Source organism: Crocodylus siamensis, chromosome 5 (assembly GCF_052110815.1).
Source record: "Crocodylus siamensis isolate JL-2025a chromosome 5, ASM5211081v1, whole genome shotgun sequence".
Classification (NCBI taxonomy): Eukaryota; Metazoa; Chordata; order Crocodylia; family Crocodylidae; genus Crocodylus; species Crocodylus siamensis.
Window position 1 is genome coordinate 171,219,523 of NC_143399.1, and position 18,868 is coordinate 171,238,390.

The following is an 18,868-nucleotide window of genomic DNA, read 5'->3' on the forward strand; positions in this document are numbered from 1 at the left end:
ACTGGTTTATGTGCAACTTCTGTCCCTAGACCTGGTGACAGCACTGGATATTTTACAGTCCCCAAACATGCCAAATACACAAAGTGTAAAATACTATCCCAGATTTAATGGCTGGAGCATCTTGCTTCATCAGCTGATGATGTGAAAAGGTCCATAGCTGCTCAAATTGCTGCTGACAAACTCAGACAGGACAAGGTAAAAAGCGAACACCCAGCAATTAGTTTTCTCCATACTGTTGATGCACTGGATCCTAACAAATCAGTGATGTTTATATAGATTATGAAACTCTGAAACAGGAATTAAAGCTGCCCAATAAATGCAACATGGAACAGCCAGTGTATTTAGGGATTGTCAAAGATTGACTATATGAGTTGAGGATCCCATTCATTTCTGGATGACTGAAGATTGCATTCCCAAGCTGGCAAAATATGCAGTGGTTCTCCAACTGACTGTAAATTCATCTGACATGGAAAGAAGTTTCAGCAAACTAGGGGTTCTTTTCAGTGCTCAGCGACAACATCTGAAACATGAAAATGTGGCTGGAATGTTGTAACTCTATTTGAACAACCTGGACTAACTCAAAAAGTAATTAAAAAAAACAATTTAGCTAGCATTTGGGTTGGAGCCCTGGGCTATCCTGAAGGCTTTCTGTTTATTTAAGAGGGAGAATGCCTTACAGGCATTAGTCACTGAAAGGCCCAGCCCGTGACAGCCTTTAATTCTGCTCCAGGGAGTTTGTGGATTGGTTCTAGGAACTTGGGGGTGCAGTTATTGGCAAAGGTTGGCAACCACCCCCAACAGCCACCAGGGGGGAGTAAGGACCATCACACCCCAACAGCTCACTGAGGACCCTCCCAGGAGCAGCTTATATCACAGCAAGGACCAGCACGCTCCAGTAACTTACTCAGAGGCAGGGACTCCCCAGGAGCAGCTTACATTGCAGCACATCCCAGCAGCACACCTCAGCAGTTCACCAAGTAGCTGTCCTACAGAGCAGCTTATAGGATTCCCTGGTGTGGTCTCCCTATCCAACCAGTTAGGGTGAGGCAGGTACAGGGTGGTGGGCCCTGGGACTCTCCCCTTATGTGGACCTCCCAAGTCCAGACTGCCTGGGCTTGGCAGAAGCTCCCCAAGGGGTAGGGTGTGGCAGGGTACTGTGGGCACCTGCCACTTTAGGAGTGGATCGGGCTCCAGGAGCCAGAATACAGAGGAGTAACTGTCAATCAGGCCAGTCACATGACCCTCTAGGGATGGGGCTAGCAGTCTATAAATCCCAGCTAAAAGGCAGAGCAGACAGTCTGTTACTGGCCAGGTAACATCTGATGGAATGTAGACAGGACTGTAGGGGAGGTGGAGGTCCTGGTAGACCCCGGAATAAGTGAGTGGCCCCAGGAGGGCTGAGGACAGTGGAGAGCCCAGGCGGGGCTGGACTGCAGAACTTAAAGCCAGATTTACTGTAGGACAAAGGAGGAAGAAACACAAAGTACAGCTTAATGCACTTTTATACTCTAAGGCTTAATTGGTACATTGCTTGAAAAGGAGATATTTGTTCATTCATGACACCTCAGTTTAAATCTAGTTGTCCCAGGTTTCTGGTTGGAGGCTTAAGCTGAAGCTAATTTTTTGGGGACCTCCCAGAACTTGAACCCAGCCCTTATTGCTACTAGGTACAGGGGGCAGAACAACAGGAGCCAGCACTGCTCAGAGCCACAAAGCAGCTGGGGGGGCAGCCACAGTTGGACCCATGTCCTGGTGCAAGGAGGGGAATTGCTGCCAGGAGGGACTGGGGGGTTGGCAGGGGCTGCAGATCGGGAGTAAGGGGCACTGGAAGAGCTGGTGTGGTTGTGGCTTGGGAGTGAGGGGCAACAGCATGGCTAGGGGCAGAGCACAGGCATGTCAGGGCTACTCAGCACCACAAAGCAGTGGGTGGGGTGTTAGCTGCAGTTGGAGCTGCATCCTGGTGCAGGGGGGGAAGCTGCTGCCAGGAGGGAGTGAATGGGAAGTAGGCACAGGCTGAGGTTAGGAGTGAGGGGCACCAACAGAGCTGTGGGGCTGTGGTTTGGGAGTGAGGGCCAGTGGCATATTAGGGCTGCTCAGTGCCACAAAGCAGCATGGGGGGAACAGCTGCAGCTGGACAAATGAGTGAAGGGCATAGGAGGAACTCTAATTTTAAAAGATAAAAGAACCAAAATCAAATGTCAAAATATACAGGTAGTTAGAATGTATTTTATAATAATGATTGAGGCACTGGTACACATCCAAATTGCCTTAAAATTGTAAATATATTAATAAAACACTGTGTGAGTGAGAGCAAGAGAAAAAGAGAGAGAGAGGTGGGTTTAATTTAATTGCAGAAAAACATGGGTTTGGGGTTTTTATCAGAAAATTTTGGATTTTTAACAGAGAAAACCAGGATCCTTGGACATCATTAATATGGATCTATGGTAGATGTACCAAACAACATTAAATACAATAGTGCTATTGGTACTTAAAGGTCCCAGAACGGAGTTTTGTTGGGCACATCCTCCCAGTTATGAAGGAGCTGGCTTGCTGGTGAGTGCATCTAATGGGAGTTCTGCCACCAGAAAAAAAAAAGAATTGAAAGGCTACCTATTCTTTCATCACTAATGTATTTCTGTGACAGTTCTGTAGCTATATAAAACTTAGAAATAAAATGGAAATCACATATATTGCTTATTTTTGTTCATTTTAATTACACATTTTCAGTAGGTAAAAAGTTAGCTTTCAAAAGAAGAGACAAACAAAAGCCAGTCCTAGTTGTTTTTCTCAATCCCTAAAATATACCAATCCAGATTGAAATATAAAAGAGAAGCATTTTAAAGATATATGCAGAAGATGACTATTACACAAGTTTAAAAATTGTATTCCTTTGCCCTCTTAGCAATCCTATACTATAGACATAGGCAGTAGAAAGGGAAAACTCTTTTATGCCATTTAGTTCCTGGCCTTTGCCAGTAAAAGATCATTTTCTATAATATATTCTGCCCTATTTAGCTCTGAAGTATACAATTTTTACCCTAAAATATAGAAAAAATTCTAAAGCTTTTACAGGTAAATGTATTACCATGGAACAGATCAGGCAGGGTGTAACTTCCTCTCAGAGCTCCCCCTCAGGAACACAAAAGATTAAAACCCAAACTCAGCTGCCTCAAAACCTAATGTGTTCCATCTGATCTGAACACACTCTACTTGATAGTCAGAGTTTTTAATGAGTAGCAAAAAAAGCATGCATTAAGAAGTACTGAGGAATAATAGACTTTTATAAAGCTGGGAAACTCAATACCTCATTAAATAGGTACACTTCAAACAAATAAGAGCTAAAGAATTATTCCACAGGATTCTGCATTGTTTGCTCCTTAAATGGTGTTATAAGTACAATGTGCCTCAAAAAGAGATTCTTCTGGCCTAACAGTTGATTAAAAGAAATCCAGGTCTGCTGAAAATATTACTCGAGGCTTTAGATATAATTGACGTGAAGCAGCCTCTTTAGATGTGGAACCATATGGAGACACCTCAATAGATTTATAAATGCCTGTTAACATTAGGATCCCAAAGCAAATGCTAGTATCCTTCATTACATGAAACACTTCATGCAGGCAGTTATATAAAGAAAAAAAAATATTACCAGCTTGTGACATTTAATAAGAGATGTATAACTTTCATAAGACTTTAAAGGAACAGAGCAATTTTCATAGCCAGCATTTGGAAATTTCAAACAGTCGAAAATTCTGCAATACAAATACATGTAGAATGTATTTCACAATAGAAGGATTTTGGGCCGAGGAAAATATATATTGCTCTCTTAATTATTTTTTTAATATTATGTGTGATAGAACACAGTACAACAGTGATATCCAATATCAGAGAGAAACTCAAGTTTTGCAGTATGCATTAGGGAAGAAAGAGTTTCCTGGCTACGAACTGTTTTTTGAGCCATGGCATGGTATGTAAAAGTGTGAACAAGAATTTGTGGTGCTTGGCTTGGCTTTTGGTGATTTAGTTTAAGCTGCCTAAACCTGAATCAGGATTTGTGTGTGCAAGCACTTGCTGCTCACTGGGAGGAGATGCAGGCAGCCAAAGGAAAGCAAGCTGGGTAAGGAAGAGAGAACAAGAATAGCACAGACCCAGGGCTATGCTGTGAAATGTATGCAGGTATTCACTAGGTCAGGTTAACCCCATGCCAACCTAAAGTTATTTCACATCTGACGCAAACTTAGTTTAAATCAGGAGTGCCATTTTTAGGGCTACCTAAACCCTATAAACACTTGCATACCCAGGCATTTAAGGCACCTTTACAAGTGTTCTGATGTGTTCTGGTTGGAATGCATTAGAGCAGACTCAATTAACTTGATTAACTGAGTCTGTAGGAGCATTCTAATCAGAACACTCCAGCATGCTGCAATGTCCATGTATTCCATGTCCCTTTACTTCAAAATAGCGGTCAGGGTGCTTTAACAAAATGAGCTTTACCTAAAATGCCCCTGCTGCCATTTTAAAATCCAGGACACTGAACACACAAGATATTATGGGCATTTAAATTAGACCAACTCCTGAGAACTGTTGTAATTAATACACTCCCTGGCTTTCCCTCCCACCCCCACTCCAGAGCACATGTACAGGCATCCTTAGAAACCACCTAACCAAGGGGGATCTAAATGTACCTACCCTAAGCTATAATAAATATACTAAAATATTTATTCCATAACCACACCTGCGAAGTAAATCCACATTTACCGACTGAGCAGTGTTTGATTTGATTTCTCTTGTCCTTGTGCAAAGATCTGCACAGATGCTTGTGTGTCATCTTTATGAAAGAATGCAGCTCTTGGTGTGGGTAGCACCCAGGCTAGAGTTCACTTTACATGGTGATTATTTTCCAAAGAGGAAGGTTTAAGAGTATGAGGTTAATTCATCTGTCCCTCTAACTGCTCCCAGAATCTTGGCTTAGCTAAAAGACAATGGCACAGTAGGCTTTAATGCCTGAACGTGTAGACACTGACCTATTCCCACTTACTGCACAGTAAATTTAAGCCAGCATAAATACACATGTAGACATGCCCAATGTAACAGTATCTTTTGTTCCTGGGCTATCAAGATATCAGACTACTACTCAATGTAAATTAGATCAGCCTTAAGGCTGCTCAAAATTATGCTGATTCTCAAGAGCTCCCAAATTGCTGCTGTTCTTGGCTGAAGTGCAAGATCAATCCAACCATGTTGCTTTTCCCCTGGTCACACTCCATGCAGTGCCTGATTGAACATAGCTTGAAGCTGCATCCCCGCAATTGGAGAAAACAACCAGTAGCTGACTGCACTCAATTTTCTTTGTCTAGGAATATTACATACATCAGAATCACTGTATTAGGGGCACTCACGTTTTGACCACCCAAGCAGGATACATGGCACATAGCCTGTCTACAGGCCAGATCAGGCCCTGAGGCCTAGCACTATACCCTCCCTGCCCCATAGGCCAGGATTGGGCTCTGGGGATCTGGCACTGCACTCTTCCACCTGTGCTCTGGGGGAGGTCAGTACCACCCGCTCCCATGCCCCATGTGCCAGAATTGGGTCTCAGACAGCCAGTGCTGGGCCCTCCCAGTCCCCGACACTGAAATTGGGCCCTGGAACCCAGCATTGGCCCCTCCTGGCGCTGTGCACTAGGATCAGGCTCCAGATCCAGCATGCAGAGCCTGGGGCTCCCCATGGGTCTGCAGATTTGGCAGCAGCAGAGGGGTGCCACCACTGTCCTGGTGCCAAATTTCTGGAAACCAATGGGCACACCATGGACTAGCTAGTACAGAGGTTGGGCACCCTTGTACTATATTGAATTAGTCAACTGGTCCATGAAATTTCGGTCCATGATAAGTCACCTGGTTGTAGAAGGAAATAAGATTGGTCAAGCAAGACCTACCCACAAGAAACCCGTACTGACTATCCCTCAGGATGTTGCCATCGGCCAGTCTGTTAAGAATGGCCTCTTTGATAATCTTTTCTACGACTTTCCCTGGAATAGAGGTCAGGCTGATGGGCCTGTAGTTTGCCGGATCCACTTTCCTCCCTTTCTTGAAGATAGGCACCACATTGGCCTTCTTTCTATCTTTAGGCACTTCAGAGTGCCAGGAGTTCTCAAAGGTCCATGCCAGGGGCTGAGCTATGATGCTAGCAAGCTCCTCGACTACCCTGGGGTGTAAACTGTCAGGGCTGGCTGACTTGAAGGTGTCCAGCCTCTCAAGGTGTTCCTTCATGAGGTCAGCATTGATGAGGGGTAAGGAATTTCCCTCACCTAGGCCTCCGTGTTCCGTAATGGGCAGGGGTGTCCTATGAGACTGGTGAAAGAACAATGCAAAGTACGCATTTAGCAAGTTGGCTTTTTCCTGGGCATCAGTTGTCAGTTGTCCCATCTGGTTTAGCAGGGGTCCAATGTTGCCCTTGCTTTTCCTCCGGCTCCCCACATACCTAAAAAAGGACTTTTTATTGTCCTTGATACTTGTAGCTAATTGGAGTTCCATCACAGCCTTGGCTTTCCTGGTTCACTCTCTGCAGGTCTGGACCAGTGCAGAGTATTCCTCCTTGGAGGTGGATCCAATCCTCCATCCTTTGCAGGTCTTTCTTTTTAGATGCAAGAGGTCCACTAGTTCCCTGGAGAGCCAAAGGGGCTGCTGTGCCCTTTTGCTGCCTTTTCTTCAAGAGGGGATAGACTTTGCTTGTGTATCCAGGATCACTCCTTTGAGTGATGTCCAGGTAGCTGAAATCTCCCATGACAACCATGCACTAGGAGTGTGCAGCCTCAGCCGATTCCTTGGCAAACTCCTGATCAAGCTCTTGATCCTGGGCAGGAGGTCTGTAGTAGACTCCCACCATTGTTTCCCCTGTGCCGTGTTCCCCATGGATTTTAATCCAGAGGGTCTCCAATCATCCACCCTGGGTGCCCATATCAGCTTGCAGGGACACGTAGCTTTCCTTGACATAGACAGCTACACCCCTGCCCCTTTTGTCCACTCAATCCCTCCTGTACAGGGTATAGCCATCTATACCTGTGGCCCAGTCATGGGTGGATTCCTACCAGGTCTCCATTATCCCTATGACATCATAGTTATTTGTGTTAAGCAGGAGGACAAGTTCTTCCTGTTTATTCCCCAAGCTCCTGGCATTTGTGTACAGGCAGGCAAGTGTGCCTTTGGGGCCCCTTGCCTTGCCCACAGTGCACTCTAGGGCTGGGGCAGGGGTGGGCTCCCTTAAGTGCCTTGGCCTCCTGGCTTTGCAAGGGTTGCTCAGTGGGCCAGCAGTGACAGTAGTCTCCCCGCCCCCTGGCGGACTTAGTTTAAAGCCCGGTGGAGCAGGTCAGCCAGTCTAGCTGAAAACAGCCTCCTCCCCAGGGGAGAGAGGTGGAAGCCGCCTCTTCGTAGCAGCTCACTGCCTCTCAATTTGAAATAAATCAGTTAACTCTGTTACTACATGCATCCAGGTTTATTTGAAACCAGTTTCAGCCATTTTGAAAGAGGTTTATGTGGACTGAACTCCTGTTGTATTACAGATTTGAACTGCTTTCCGATCACTTACACTGGTTTGTGTGTAATTTCTATCCCTGCCCCACATGATTATTTATAAAGACTCTTCATACTTTTACTAGACAAGAAGAAGAAATCCACATACTAATTAATGACCAGGACACAAAACTTGACAATGGTAATTTGCAACCTTTCATTCATGGTGTTTGATCATACCAAGTCAAATCCCAGTTCTGTCACTGCCTCTTGGTTTATGCATGTATAAACTCTTTGGAGCCCTACTGTAGTAACGAGACTTGGATTTAGTTAAAAAAAATCATGTAAAACAGGCTTAATATGTATAAATAACCTAAATTATGCCTGTATGTTAAGAAAAAGACAGAAAAAAACTCAAAAAACAGGTCTTGAAATATATGTGAAAGATGAACATCTTATTCTAGTCTGATATAGATAGCGACTTGGTTGCAACCAAATCAGTGGTTGTAATTAACTAATTCATAACCATAAACAGAGGGAGGCATTTTTTTGTACCAATTCTACTCTTTATGGTCACGTTTAGACAAGTGCAGCTGTGCACTATGTGGTGCCGCAGACATACCCAGGGGTCAAAAAATCCCAGGATATCCAGGGGTCAACACCCCCTCCCCTCCCCAAAAAAAGCAGAGTGGCACTTGTGGGGGCAGCACACGCTGCTCAAAACCAGAGCCTGGCTGGCTGAAGCCATGGTCCAGCTGTCGGCAGGCTCCAAGCAGCAGGATTATTGCTGCTGCTGCTGCTGCTGCTGCTGCCGCCGCTGCCTCAGGAGGCCCCCACGTAAAGCTGCTGAAGCGAGCCCAGTGCTGACCCCAGCCTTCCCTACCCCACCCAGGGTAACCTGCTGAGCACCAGAGAACACCTGGCATAGGTGTTCTCTGGGCACAACTAGCAACACAAGGTGTCTTTCTACTAGCTGTGCTCAGGGAACCAAACATCTATGCTCGTATGGACATGGCCTATGTGTTTTATATGAAAGGGATTTAGTGAGGAGTTATAAAAGAACACTCAGAGGTTGTACTCTAATGTGCACCTGATAATCAGTGGAAAGGATAATGAGAAGAAAGGATGCATTATTTTTATTGTACTTCTGTATAACAGGAAAACATACAATAGAATCAGGACCCATTGTTTAAAAACTACATAAATGCTGCCTTGATAGGATCGGTCTGTTTACATTAAATTATGCTCAGTTGTCCTACATATTATTTCTTATCAAGCACTGTCTTTTCCTTCTAAAATACAAGTTTCCAAGAAAGCTAAAATCAAATCAGATTTGAGCCAACTGCAATGGGGCACTAGTCTTTGACTGGAGCTCCTACGTACTACAGTAATACAAATAATGAGAACAAGGACAATGACAAGACATGGTTTAATGTATTTTAGATTGCAAAGTTTAAGTTTTAAAATACATTACCTCCAAACACTGCAGGGCTAAAGGATCAAAGGGAAGGTATATTGTACTGATCCAGTTGCAGAATACCACACACTGTGGCATAAAACCTTTTCACTGCTGGAGATGTTCAAAATGTGAACTAAAAAAAGACTTTAAAAAGTCTTTTGTTACCTGATCCGTACTTCCTTTCAAGGCTGAATAAGGACTCTGTGTGTAGGAGTTAATTGTATTACTTATCTTGAGAAACAACCTGATTAATTTTGTACTTCAAAGTTATTAACCACCTTACTGTACACAATTCACTGGAGAATGAATTAATTTAATCCTTCTGTTCAAATACAAAGCAAACAAGAATAATCCCTTGTTTTATAATTTTTAGATAGACAACTTCTTAAATTCTTAATGATGCTTACAGTATTTTATGGAAGCCCTCCCCAGAACCATTTTAACTAAGGATGGCCAGATATTTCTATTATGACCTCCTAGTCTTAATTAAGATTTAAAAATTAATTCCAGTTTACAACATGCCATAAAAACATCACTTCAAAAGCCTCCCTTTCTTTCTTTTAAAGTTTGTACAAGATCACTATGACCTCCTGAGACAAACTCAAAAAATTATGTTTAGTTATTTCAGAGGCTGTACTTGATGACTGCAGCTGCAATTTCAAAACTTTTTTCTAAGCTAAAATATGGCAATCAATTCATGCTAGGATGAATAAATTTCAGTATTTTAATAAACAAAGCACATGGGGCAAGGAAATTCAACTGAAGGTACTGAGAAGCCTACAAATGCACATATATGCAGCCCTAGCAGGCAGCATGCAAGTGGGTCAGTTGGACAGCCCTGTTTTATACAAACTGAGAAACTGATGTAAAAAAATCAAAGGACACTACAAAAAAAAAAGAAATGTGACAATTTTGAGAGTCATTCGTGAGAACTGGACTGAATTTTAATACTGCAATGTCAAATCCATTGGCCCAGCCATCACAGCAAATAAGACACCATAAGCAGACGCTTGGGTGTGGGGCAGGGAGTAGGGGACTTCCCTGCTGCTGCATGCACCCCCAGGGGAGGCATGGGGAATATGTGCCTCCTAGATTTGTGCATGGGGTGGAGGCAGGCTGCTCATTGCAGGCTGGGGCTCTACACCCTTCTGCCTTTGTCCTGGGAGCCATACACTGGCCACGGTTTGCGTTCCCTGCCCACCTGCCATTAGGAAGCACAACATGGTGTTGCATGGCTCCTGTGGCAAAGGCAGCACAGCCCAGAGCCCCAGCCTACAGAGGCCAGCCCTCCTCCACTCCATGCACAAATTTGGGGGCACATGCCCCCCATGTCTCCCCCAGGAGTGCATGCAGTGGTGGGGAGCCACACCCCCTTCCTGCACCATTGGATGAGCCTCCTGCAGCTCTGTCTCACAATCCATTCTGGTCCTGGGGCCCCATTCACCCCAGCCCCTACCCCACTCCCTCCCTCACCGTGGGGGCCTTGATCTGCCCTCCTTCCCCTCTACAGACTTACCTGCTGGGTGCTGCTCTACCCACTGCTGAGCTGCAGTGCGCGCGCGCGCGCGTGTGTGTGTCCTCCTTCCCCACACCATCCTGCTCCAGTAGCCCAGAACCCATGCCTGGGCTACTATATGGCTCCTCTGCACTGCTACGGCTGCCCTGCTGGGCAGCCTGGAGGCAGCAGTGATGGTGGAAGAGTGGTGTCCTGGCATGGGCTCCAAAACCATGTATACAATTAATGCATTAAAAAAATGAATGCAAGAACCAATTAATGCATTAATTGTATACATTAACAGTGATTAATTGAGAGCCCTGGTAGTTACTGATTGTTTCAGAAAGCATCAATGAGTGGGAAAAACATTCAACATTACCATGACCAAGATTTATTCCTTCTATTTTCCTTCCTTTTACAGTTCCCATTGCATCACTTCATCTTGCCCCCACTATATCCCTCCCTACAGCAACTCTGACATCTCACCCAACATGCATAGGCTTCTCTTCTACCCCATGGGCCATTTCATTAGAAGTAATATAATTCAGACATTAAAATAGGATTAATATTAAGAGGGGTACCTCTCACAGAGTCATTACTTCTGATTGTATGTAGATTAAGATAGCAACATAGCATTTCTTTCCACTGGGATCACATCTGGAAGACTGTCTCCACAACGAGATCAAGAAATATGCCTTTTTAATGAAAGCTAATATTATTCTGAGCACATCGTATTTAAGAATATATCAAGCAGGCTGGACCGGGCTTGTGGGCTGGGTTTTTTTGGCATATTTGCTCCAGAACAGAAGAGTAAACTTTTCACATGGGTTAACACCCTGATTTTTTTTTTAATACCTTTTGTTATTCACTATGGAAGAAAAAATGTTATATGCAAACATATTAATTCAGAAATAAAGAACTCACCAGAAATATTCTTTCAAGTTGGTCTTGAATGTCTTTCATTCCAGGAAAAGCAGCAACTCCTTGAATCATTTCTACAAAGATACAACCCACTCCCCTATAAATAAATAAAAAAAGTATAGAATGTGATAAAGATTTTCTTGAGGTTAAATCATTAATATACAAAACTGTTTTGTCTTCATCACTAATGTCACAGTAACATCCTCAACTGTTTATGGGTGACAGGATGACAACTAAAATGCACGGTTTGATAAAAAATAATCTATGCCTTTAAAATATGTATTCTTTAATTTCACTTTGTTCCCAAAAGTCAAACACTGGGAATATAAACAATGGGGGGTTTTGTATGCTGCATGCTTCCAGTAAGTCAGAAAATATGACCAAATATTTATAGATGCCAGTTAAGCAAGATAATTAGCACACTATGTAGCGCACATCGTTATGACGGCTATTGACTAATTAAATAATTTTATTTTAAAGAGAATTATATGTGATAATCAGATTTTTTATATATAACATTACTTTTCAATTATATTTCTTAAAGATTAAATATCTCGATCAGATATTTTCATTAGCCCCTAGAAAATGAAGAAAACACAGCCAACAACATGCAAATCTGTCCCTGGTCACATCCAGCAGATTTTAAAAAGGAGGGATTAAAAATTATGTTCCATATGCCCTTGTTGGTTACTGAAGAAACTGAATTGATTAAACTGCCACTCATCATTTACTCTGGTTAGTGCTTCATTAGGCACAGAGAGGCACGATATATCTTAGTCAAATACTTATAAGCAGTATTTAGTTTTCAAGAAAGGAAAATTTCAGGATTTTGGACAGAAGCCATTTACTCAAGATAAGAAATAAAAAACTAGATTTGGTCTAGAGACAAGAGGATTAGACTTCTATTTTTGCAACCACACAGAACTTTGATTATATTAGTTTATCATTTTAGACCATGTCCAGATAGAGACAGATAAACACTAAAAGCACATTTGTACTGAAATGCAATAAAAGCAAGCAAAAGCAAAATGTTAGCAAAAATTTTATATACTAATCTCACAGACTCTTGGTTACAACCAATGGAACTTGACTCAGGTATAGAATGAAAAATGGATGAAGAATTGCTAACAGAAATTTTAATAAAGAGTAAGATCTCTACTTGGAAGCGTCACAAGGACTTATCTGCCCTAACACTTCATTTTATTAATACACTGAAAGAAGGTGGAAAGGCACAGCAGCTGAACTAATAGATAAAACTAAAGCAGGAGGTATAATTAAATATCACTGAGGAGAGAAACCACAAGATGATTTCTGCCTTGATCTGGAAGTTATGATCACACCAGCCACAATCTAGAAAATCACTTCCATGTACACTGAATTATAAGCATAAGAGTTGTCCAATTGTGCAAGATCAGGCCTGGGAGAAGACACAAATATAAACAAAAAATAAAAATGAGATTCCTCCTGGGGAACTACAAGAAAATAAATTGTGTCAAAAAGAATCTTAAGGAAAAACCAAATGAATTATAGGTAATTTTCTACATGGAAAAGAACTTGTAAGCTGCTGTGTCAGATGAGGACTTGGGGTGATAAGGCTGACACAAAGACCATGGGATTAACAGGAATCTTTTTGTTCAAAAGCTTCAGTTGGCTTTAATCAGGCCCATAGTGAACAGGAAACTGAAAATGAGCACATAATATGATTATTAAGCCAAACAAACAAAAGCAGTGTTTTGTGTTATAAATACACATAGACATCAAAACTCTACACAGCCTTTTTTGTGTATACTTCTAGGCAACCCTGAACAGAAAAAATGTTAACAGAATTACTTGTAAGCAAATTCTAATAGTAATTTTCAATTGCTGGAAAAATTGGCTTGTAAGGAAAAATTAAATGTACTGAGTAACTCCTAGCTACAACAGTGAATAAGGGGTGGGAAGGACATAACCATATGAACTTATATATGAAATATATGAATAGCAAAGAAGGAAGAATTCATTAAAATTTCATTGGTCTGAAGAACTGCAGACATATCCAAGAGGCGGGTATAACTCAGAGTAATGGGGTAAATGTAAGTGCAAAATTTAGGACACTGGGGGAAATTACTGAAAAGCATGGCCAATTATACTGTAGAAATACGTCTCCCAAAGCCATGTAAAACCAGACTTGCTGAAATATATCAGACGCCTATACATGAGCAGCGAGGCTGCTCTGACGCGCTGCAATCACTTGATTAATCAAGCCTGTTGGAGTGTGGTAATTACCGCACTAAAGCGGACTCCAGCGTCTCATGTATCAGTGTCCCCGTGCTGAAAAATGGTGGCAGGGGCGCTTTAACTAAAGCTCATTTGACAAGTTTTAGTTAAGGTGCCCCACTGCCATTTTTCAGCATGGGGATGCTGATACATAAGATGCTCTGGCCACTTTAATTAGAGGGGCTCTCAGAGCCACTTTTATTAAAGGTCCCTCCCCTAACTCCTTGGACCACATGTATAAACGGCCTTAAAGTCTATTTTTCTGGAAACAATCTCACAGGAAAAAGTAATAGGACAGGATGAGCTAACACATCTTTCTCATCCCTGATCTTCCCTATACTAGATTATTTGGTCATATTTCACATTTCAAGCAGTAACCTTTGCTTCACAGTGTGTATGTAAGTGTGTGCATGTGCATTTATGTGTGTATCCTGCTCTCCCATCACCAAATTTCTAGACCCCTGGGGAGCCCCACAGGCTATATGACATGGTGCTGCAGGCTGGATCTGGCCTGCAGGCTGGAGGCCCTATACCCCTGGCCCACACACACACGCACACTATAGCCATTATCATGCAGCTTTCCCTAATATTTTCAGCAAAGTATTTCAGAAAGTATTTGTGCATCAGCAAAGACCATTAGAAATATTTTAATCAACTTGAGCTAGATTCTCTGATACCCTTTGGGGAAGATCTGAATTTTGAGAAGTATGCTGGATGGCTGTTTTTTGGATATTCAACTCAGGAATCTCTGATGAGCTAAGTAGGATAACCTTGCAAAGAAAACATAACTGAAGCTTAAGTGACAGCCATTTAATGTTGAAACGGGTGACTTACCCTCGAATGACAACAAGCCTGACTAATCCTATTGATGTATTCATAAGACCATATGAGCCCATACGGTCTAATATAGCTCTACCATTGTCTTGCCTAATTTCCTAGGACTTTAGCTGTCACCTTACTACATTAGATGCAGAATAATACAATGTAAGAGTTCAAGCTTTAACTCAGTGAATTACTCTTAAATTTCAGTTTAGATGGCAAATGAATACCTGATGTGAAGTTGAAGTATCTAAATACATTTCATTTTTCTGCAGAGTACTTGTAAACTGAGAACCCCATTTTGTAAAAACTAACTTTATTTTCTGGCTGTTGCATTTGTTTTTAAGAATTCTGAAGACATAACCTGTACATAGCAGTGGACATAATGGTACAATCCATCAGACTGAATTATTAAAGTGTTTGTATTACTTTCTTTCACACAACACTACCTACAAATCTACTAAGATTACCAATTGCTAGTTTATTACTTCTCAAGAGCTTCAAATGAGAATATAGTCTCATTTTTGTTTAATGATTGTTTTTACAATGATTTTTTTTGTTTCATTTAAGTACAGATGTTAAAATTTGTAGGAACAGCTAGATACCCTAGTTATAATATATGTTGTATTTTGTACCCTAAACAGACAGGTCTTTCAGAGTTTTTAATTTTTAGTTAAAAAGAGACTTCATTCATCATGATGTTACTCCACACAACAGACGTTTATGTTTTAAAATTCCAGAAGATCTGACATGAAGCTTTATTTAAGATTGCAGAATATAGCTCCCTGTGAGATATAGGTGATTATTTCAGTACTAATAAGTATTTAACAATAATACTTATAAAATTGACAAAATGAACAATTCAAATTATGGTGGGGAGGGGTTGTTTTTTTGTTTGTTTCTTACTGACGTTATAATAGCAGCAGGTAAAAATATGCTTGGCATTTTCTACATCACCACCAAGAGGCAATATTGGAGTACTGAATGCTTTAACAAATACCAAATGCAAACACTTAAGGAACAATAGCAATACTTCATATATCAAAAAGCAAAAGCACCACCCTCCATGCCCAACATTAGTGGCTTGATAAAGAAAATTTTTATAGATTTCCTTACGGCTACATTATTAAAATAGAAATGATATACATCCAATATTTTTACCCCGAGGAAAGCCACTTTTTTCTAGAGAATGTGCGTATGTTCATTATACCTCTGATAAATTACTGTAAAGGATAAATATGTTTTATTTTGATTATTAAACTTGGAGAAGTGAAATGTTGTTTTTGATTACCACTGACTCTAAGAATCTGGTTATCTGGAAAAATGAACAAACAACTTATCGTATGAACTCAGGTCCCACTGAAATAAATAACAAAAAGATTCTTCATGTCAATGGACTTTCACCTCCATTTTGCACAGGTTTTTCTGTCTCATGGAATTAAGACTGTATGACTGCTACTGATGGGCTTGATAGTTTACAGAAATATGCCGTTTGACTGTATGAATCTAGGGGGGTGTTTGCTAAAGTTGAGTGAATATTTTCCAGCAATAAATGGGGTGTTAAACAATACTGTTTAAATTTCAGAACAACTAAGGAACAGTACTGGCCCATGGCACATAGATAGGTACTCTAATCAGTTTAACGCACAAAACTGGACATTTTTTTACTAAAGCGGTGATGTTATATTGATTTAGTTACACCAATCAAAATAATGTGTGGACATTATTCTTACTCCCTGAAATGAATTTAGCTTGTCTCTTTTACAACTTCTGTATGTAGATAAACTCTGAGACTCATGGGATATGAACAAACAAAGATTTGGAGCCATATCAAATGGGGAATGTTTTAAAAGGGGATCTGTTGGATTGGGAGAGTGCAGCAGCTCTTACATTGTAACAGTTTAAGAGATTCTACAGTAGAATTGCCACATATGCAAACCTCCCAGGTTGACAGACCTCTGCTGATAGACCTAGTAAAACTTGCATCCCAAAAAGTAGGAAAATATTCGATTTTTTAAATACCTATTAACAAAAGAGACATTTCCTATACATTATGCCTCTGAATCTGGCCCCAGAAGAATGTTTTAGTTGCAGGTTAATTCAACAGACTAGAGCTGATAACACTTCTTTCATTGATAGTGTCTGTCTTCTCAAGAAGTGTAATTAACAATACTTTGATGGTTACCACAGAATCCTGATCTCTTAGACCAGGTACAGTCATTACACTTTTAACAATACAAATGATCAGAAACCAACATATGCCAATAACAGAAGAGAAGTTTGACACATACATCTGGTTTATACCATAATAGAGGAGAAGTTTAGCATACAGACTGGTTTAAAAATGGCAGAACCCAACCTAAGATTTGCACCCCCTTCAAGGGCAAACGTGCATTCTGTTCTCTACCAATTTAAGCTATGGCACTTAGAGAAGACCACATAACTTAGATCAGTTCTGCCTCAGGCTTTTTGAATGTCTGCACCTAGCCTTAAGGATTACCACTTCTTTGGAGTGGAAGTCATTATGACAAAGCACAAAAGGGCAAGAGAACTAATTTACCCTGCTGCACACTCTCTCTTTCTCTCTCTCTCGGGTCTTCTATACTAGTTCTTTAGACTGTTCTGGGATTACTAGTCCCAGACCCTTTCACTGCAAACTGTTTACAGGGGATGGAAGATAGAGGCCTCTGTAATGTCCCTTGTGTAAACAGACAATTTAGTGCACCTGTGTCCTAGAAAGGATTATTTTTGTATAATAAATACCTTAATTGTTGCCATAGGCCTAGATTAGACATGTATTCATGAAAACAGGAGAAATTATATTAGAAAATGTCAGACAATGGTGAACTGAGTCTATGTTACCAGTAGAACACCAGTATTTTTCATATATGGGAGAAAAAACTTAACCCGAGCACTTTTCCTTAGACTCAGATCAACAATGAGATCATATCTATCAACCCAGCTGCTACAAAGTTAAATAAATTAATGTAAATGTGAAGCCAGAGATGTAACGTAGATAATGGCGATCTAATAGGCAATTGCATTACATTTGACAGGCTTAGTTAAAAGCAATTTCTTCCACAGCAATAAGCATAGTGTATGTTAATTAATAAAATTAAAAGAAAAGTCTGGACCATCATTTCTTATTTTACCTAAATTGTGACCACAAGAGTTCACAATCTATCAGTCTTCCACCAAACCTTATAAAACAAAGAAATTTATAATAGGCATAGGATATACTAAGAAAACCGCTGTTGTTTGTCAAATAGTTTACAACCAGCTGCATTTTAAAACTAAATATCCCCAGTGACTTCCTGTTTTAAAAACAGATGTAGAAATGCACACACTGTGAGAATCAGAAAGCCACTAATAACCAGTTTAAGTGACCTCATTTATTAAATGTGTTCTTTTTGTAAGAAATGAGCAAAACATAAGTATAACAGGCCTCTTACATTTTTATATTACTGATATATGATTTTTAATGTTGTATAAAACTGTTAGGTATAGGACCTTAAAGATTATTACTCCTGCACTGACTTTCAAAGGAGTATAAAATACAGGGATTAAGAAAAATTATACCACAGGCAAGGAAAAATGGTACTCTTACCTACCAGTAAGCCCTCAATCAAGGAATAAAAGCATATCAAAGGTTATCAAAACTCTTTGATGAAGTCTCAAATTGGATAATACATTCACACAGTACCACTATATCATATGCTGACAGCAGTAAATCACACTGCATACTGCACTGATTTCCATCACTAGCTGACACCATTAATGTATGTATGTCTTCATTAATATTTTTTATTGCCAGTGGCTATTTAAACAGAAAGCAGTAAAATGTAATACTGTATTTGGATCATTAGGTTTTAGTTACTATCCTAATGCCCTACAATAGCAAATGAAGTGTAAAAATAGCCTGAAGCTACTGCCACCTGCTTCTCTGCCACTGTCCAGTGGTTAATATTTGTACTCTTTTTTGCACAGCTGGTCTGCTGCTCCCCATTCAGTTTCATGGGAATCCCCATTAAATGTCATTTATCATGGCTGAAGTCAATGCTTTGTGATGTTTTTTTTCTAAATGGAAAAAACAAATGTGAATTTTATATTAACGTTATTTAAATATTTAGTGAAATCCCTTACCGTTTTTGTAATACAGACATACACAATGAGCCAGGCACAAAATACCACACAGGATTTAACATAAGGACCTAACACCAATACTTGCTCATAAATGCTAATACCCCACACATTTCTTTCTGGATAACTGAATTCTCTTAGCAACTGATATAAGCAAGGATACTCTCTCCATCGATTCTGGGAAATCACTACTTAGCTTTAATTCAATCATTGTTCAGCAATATACTGCTGCTGAAAAGAAACTCTCAGTACAGTCCTTTCATGTGCAATATG

The 18,868-nt window shown here is 40.7% G+C and overlaps 1 protein-coding gene across 2 annotated transcripts in view; it reads right to left on the bottom strand.

Annotated features, from left to right (window-relative positions):
- Nucleotides 1-18,868, bottom strand: part of CDK14 (cyclin dependent kinase 14) — a 614,101-nt gene that overhangs the window by 242,974 nt on the left and 352,259 nt on the right. For both annotated transcript variants that reach the window (XM_090047105.1, XM_090047106.1), the window contains one exon: nt 11,384-11,477. In XM_090047105.1, coding sequence (XP_089903231.1) covers nt 11,384-11,477 — 94 coding nt within the window. The remainder of the gene's footprint in view (nt 1-11,383; nt 11,478-18,868) is intronic.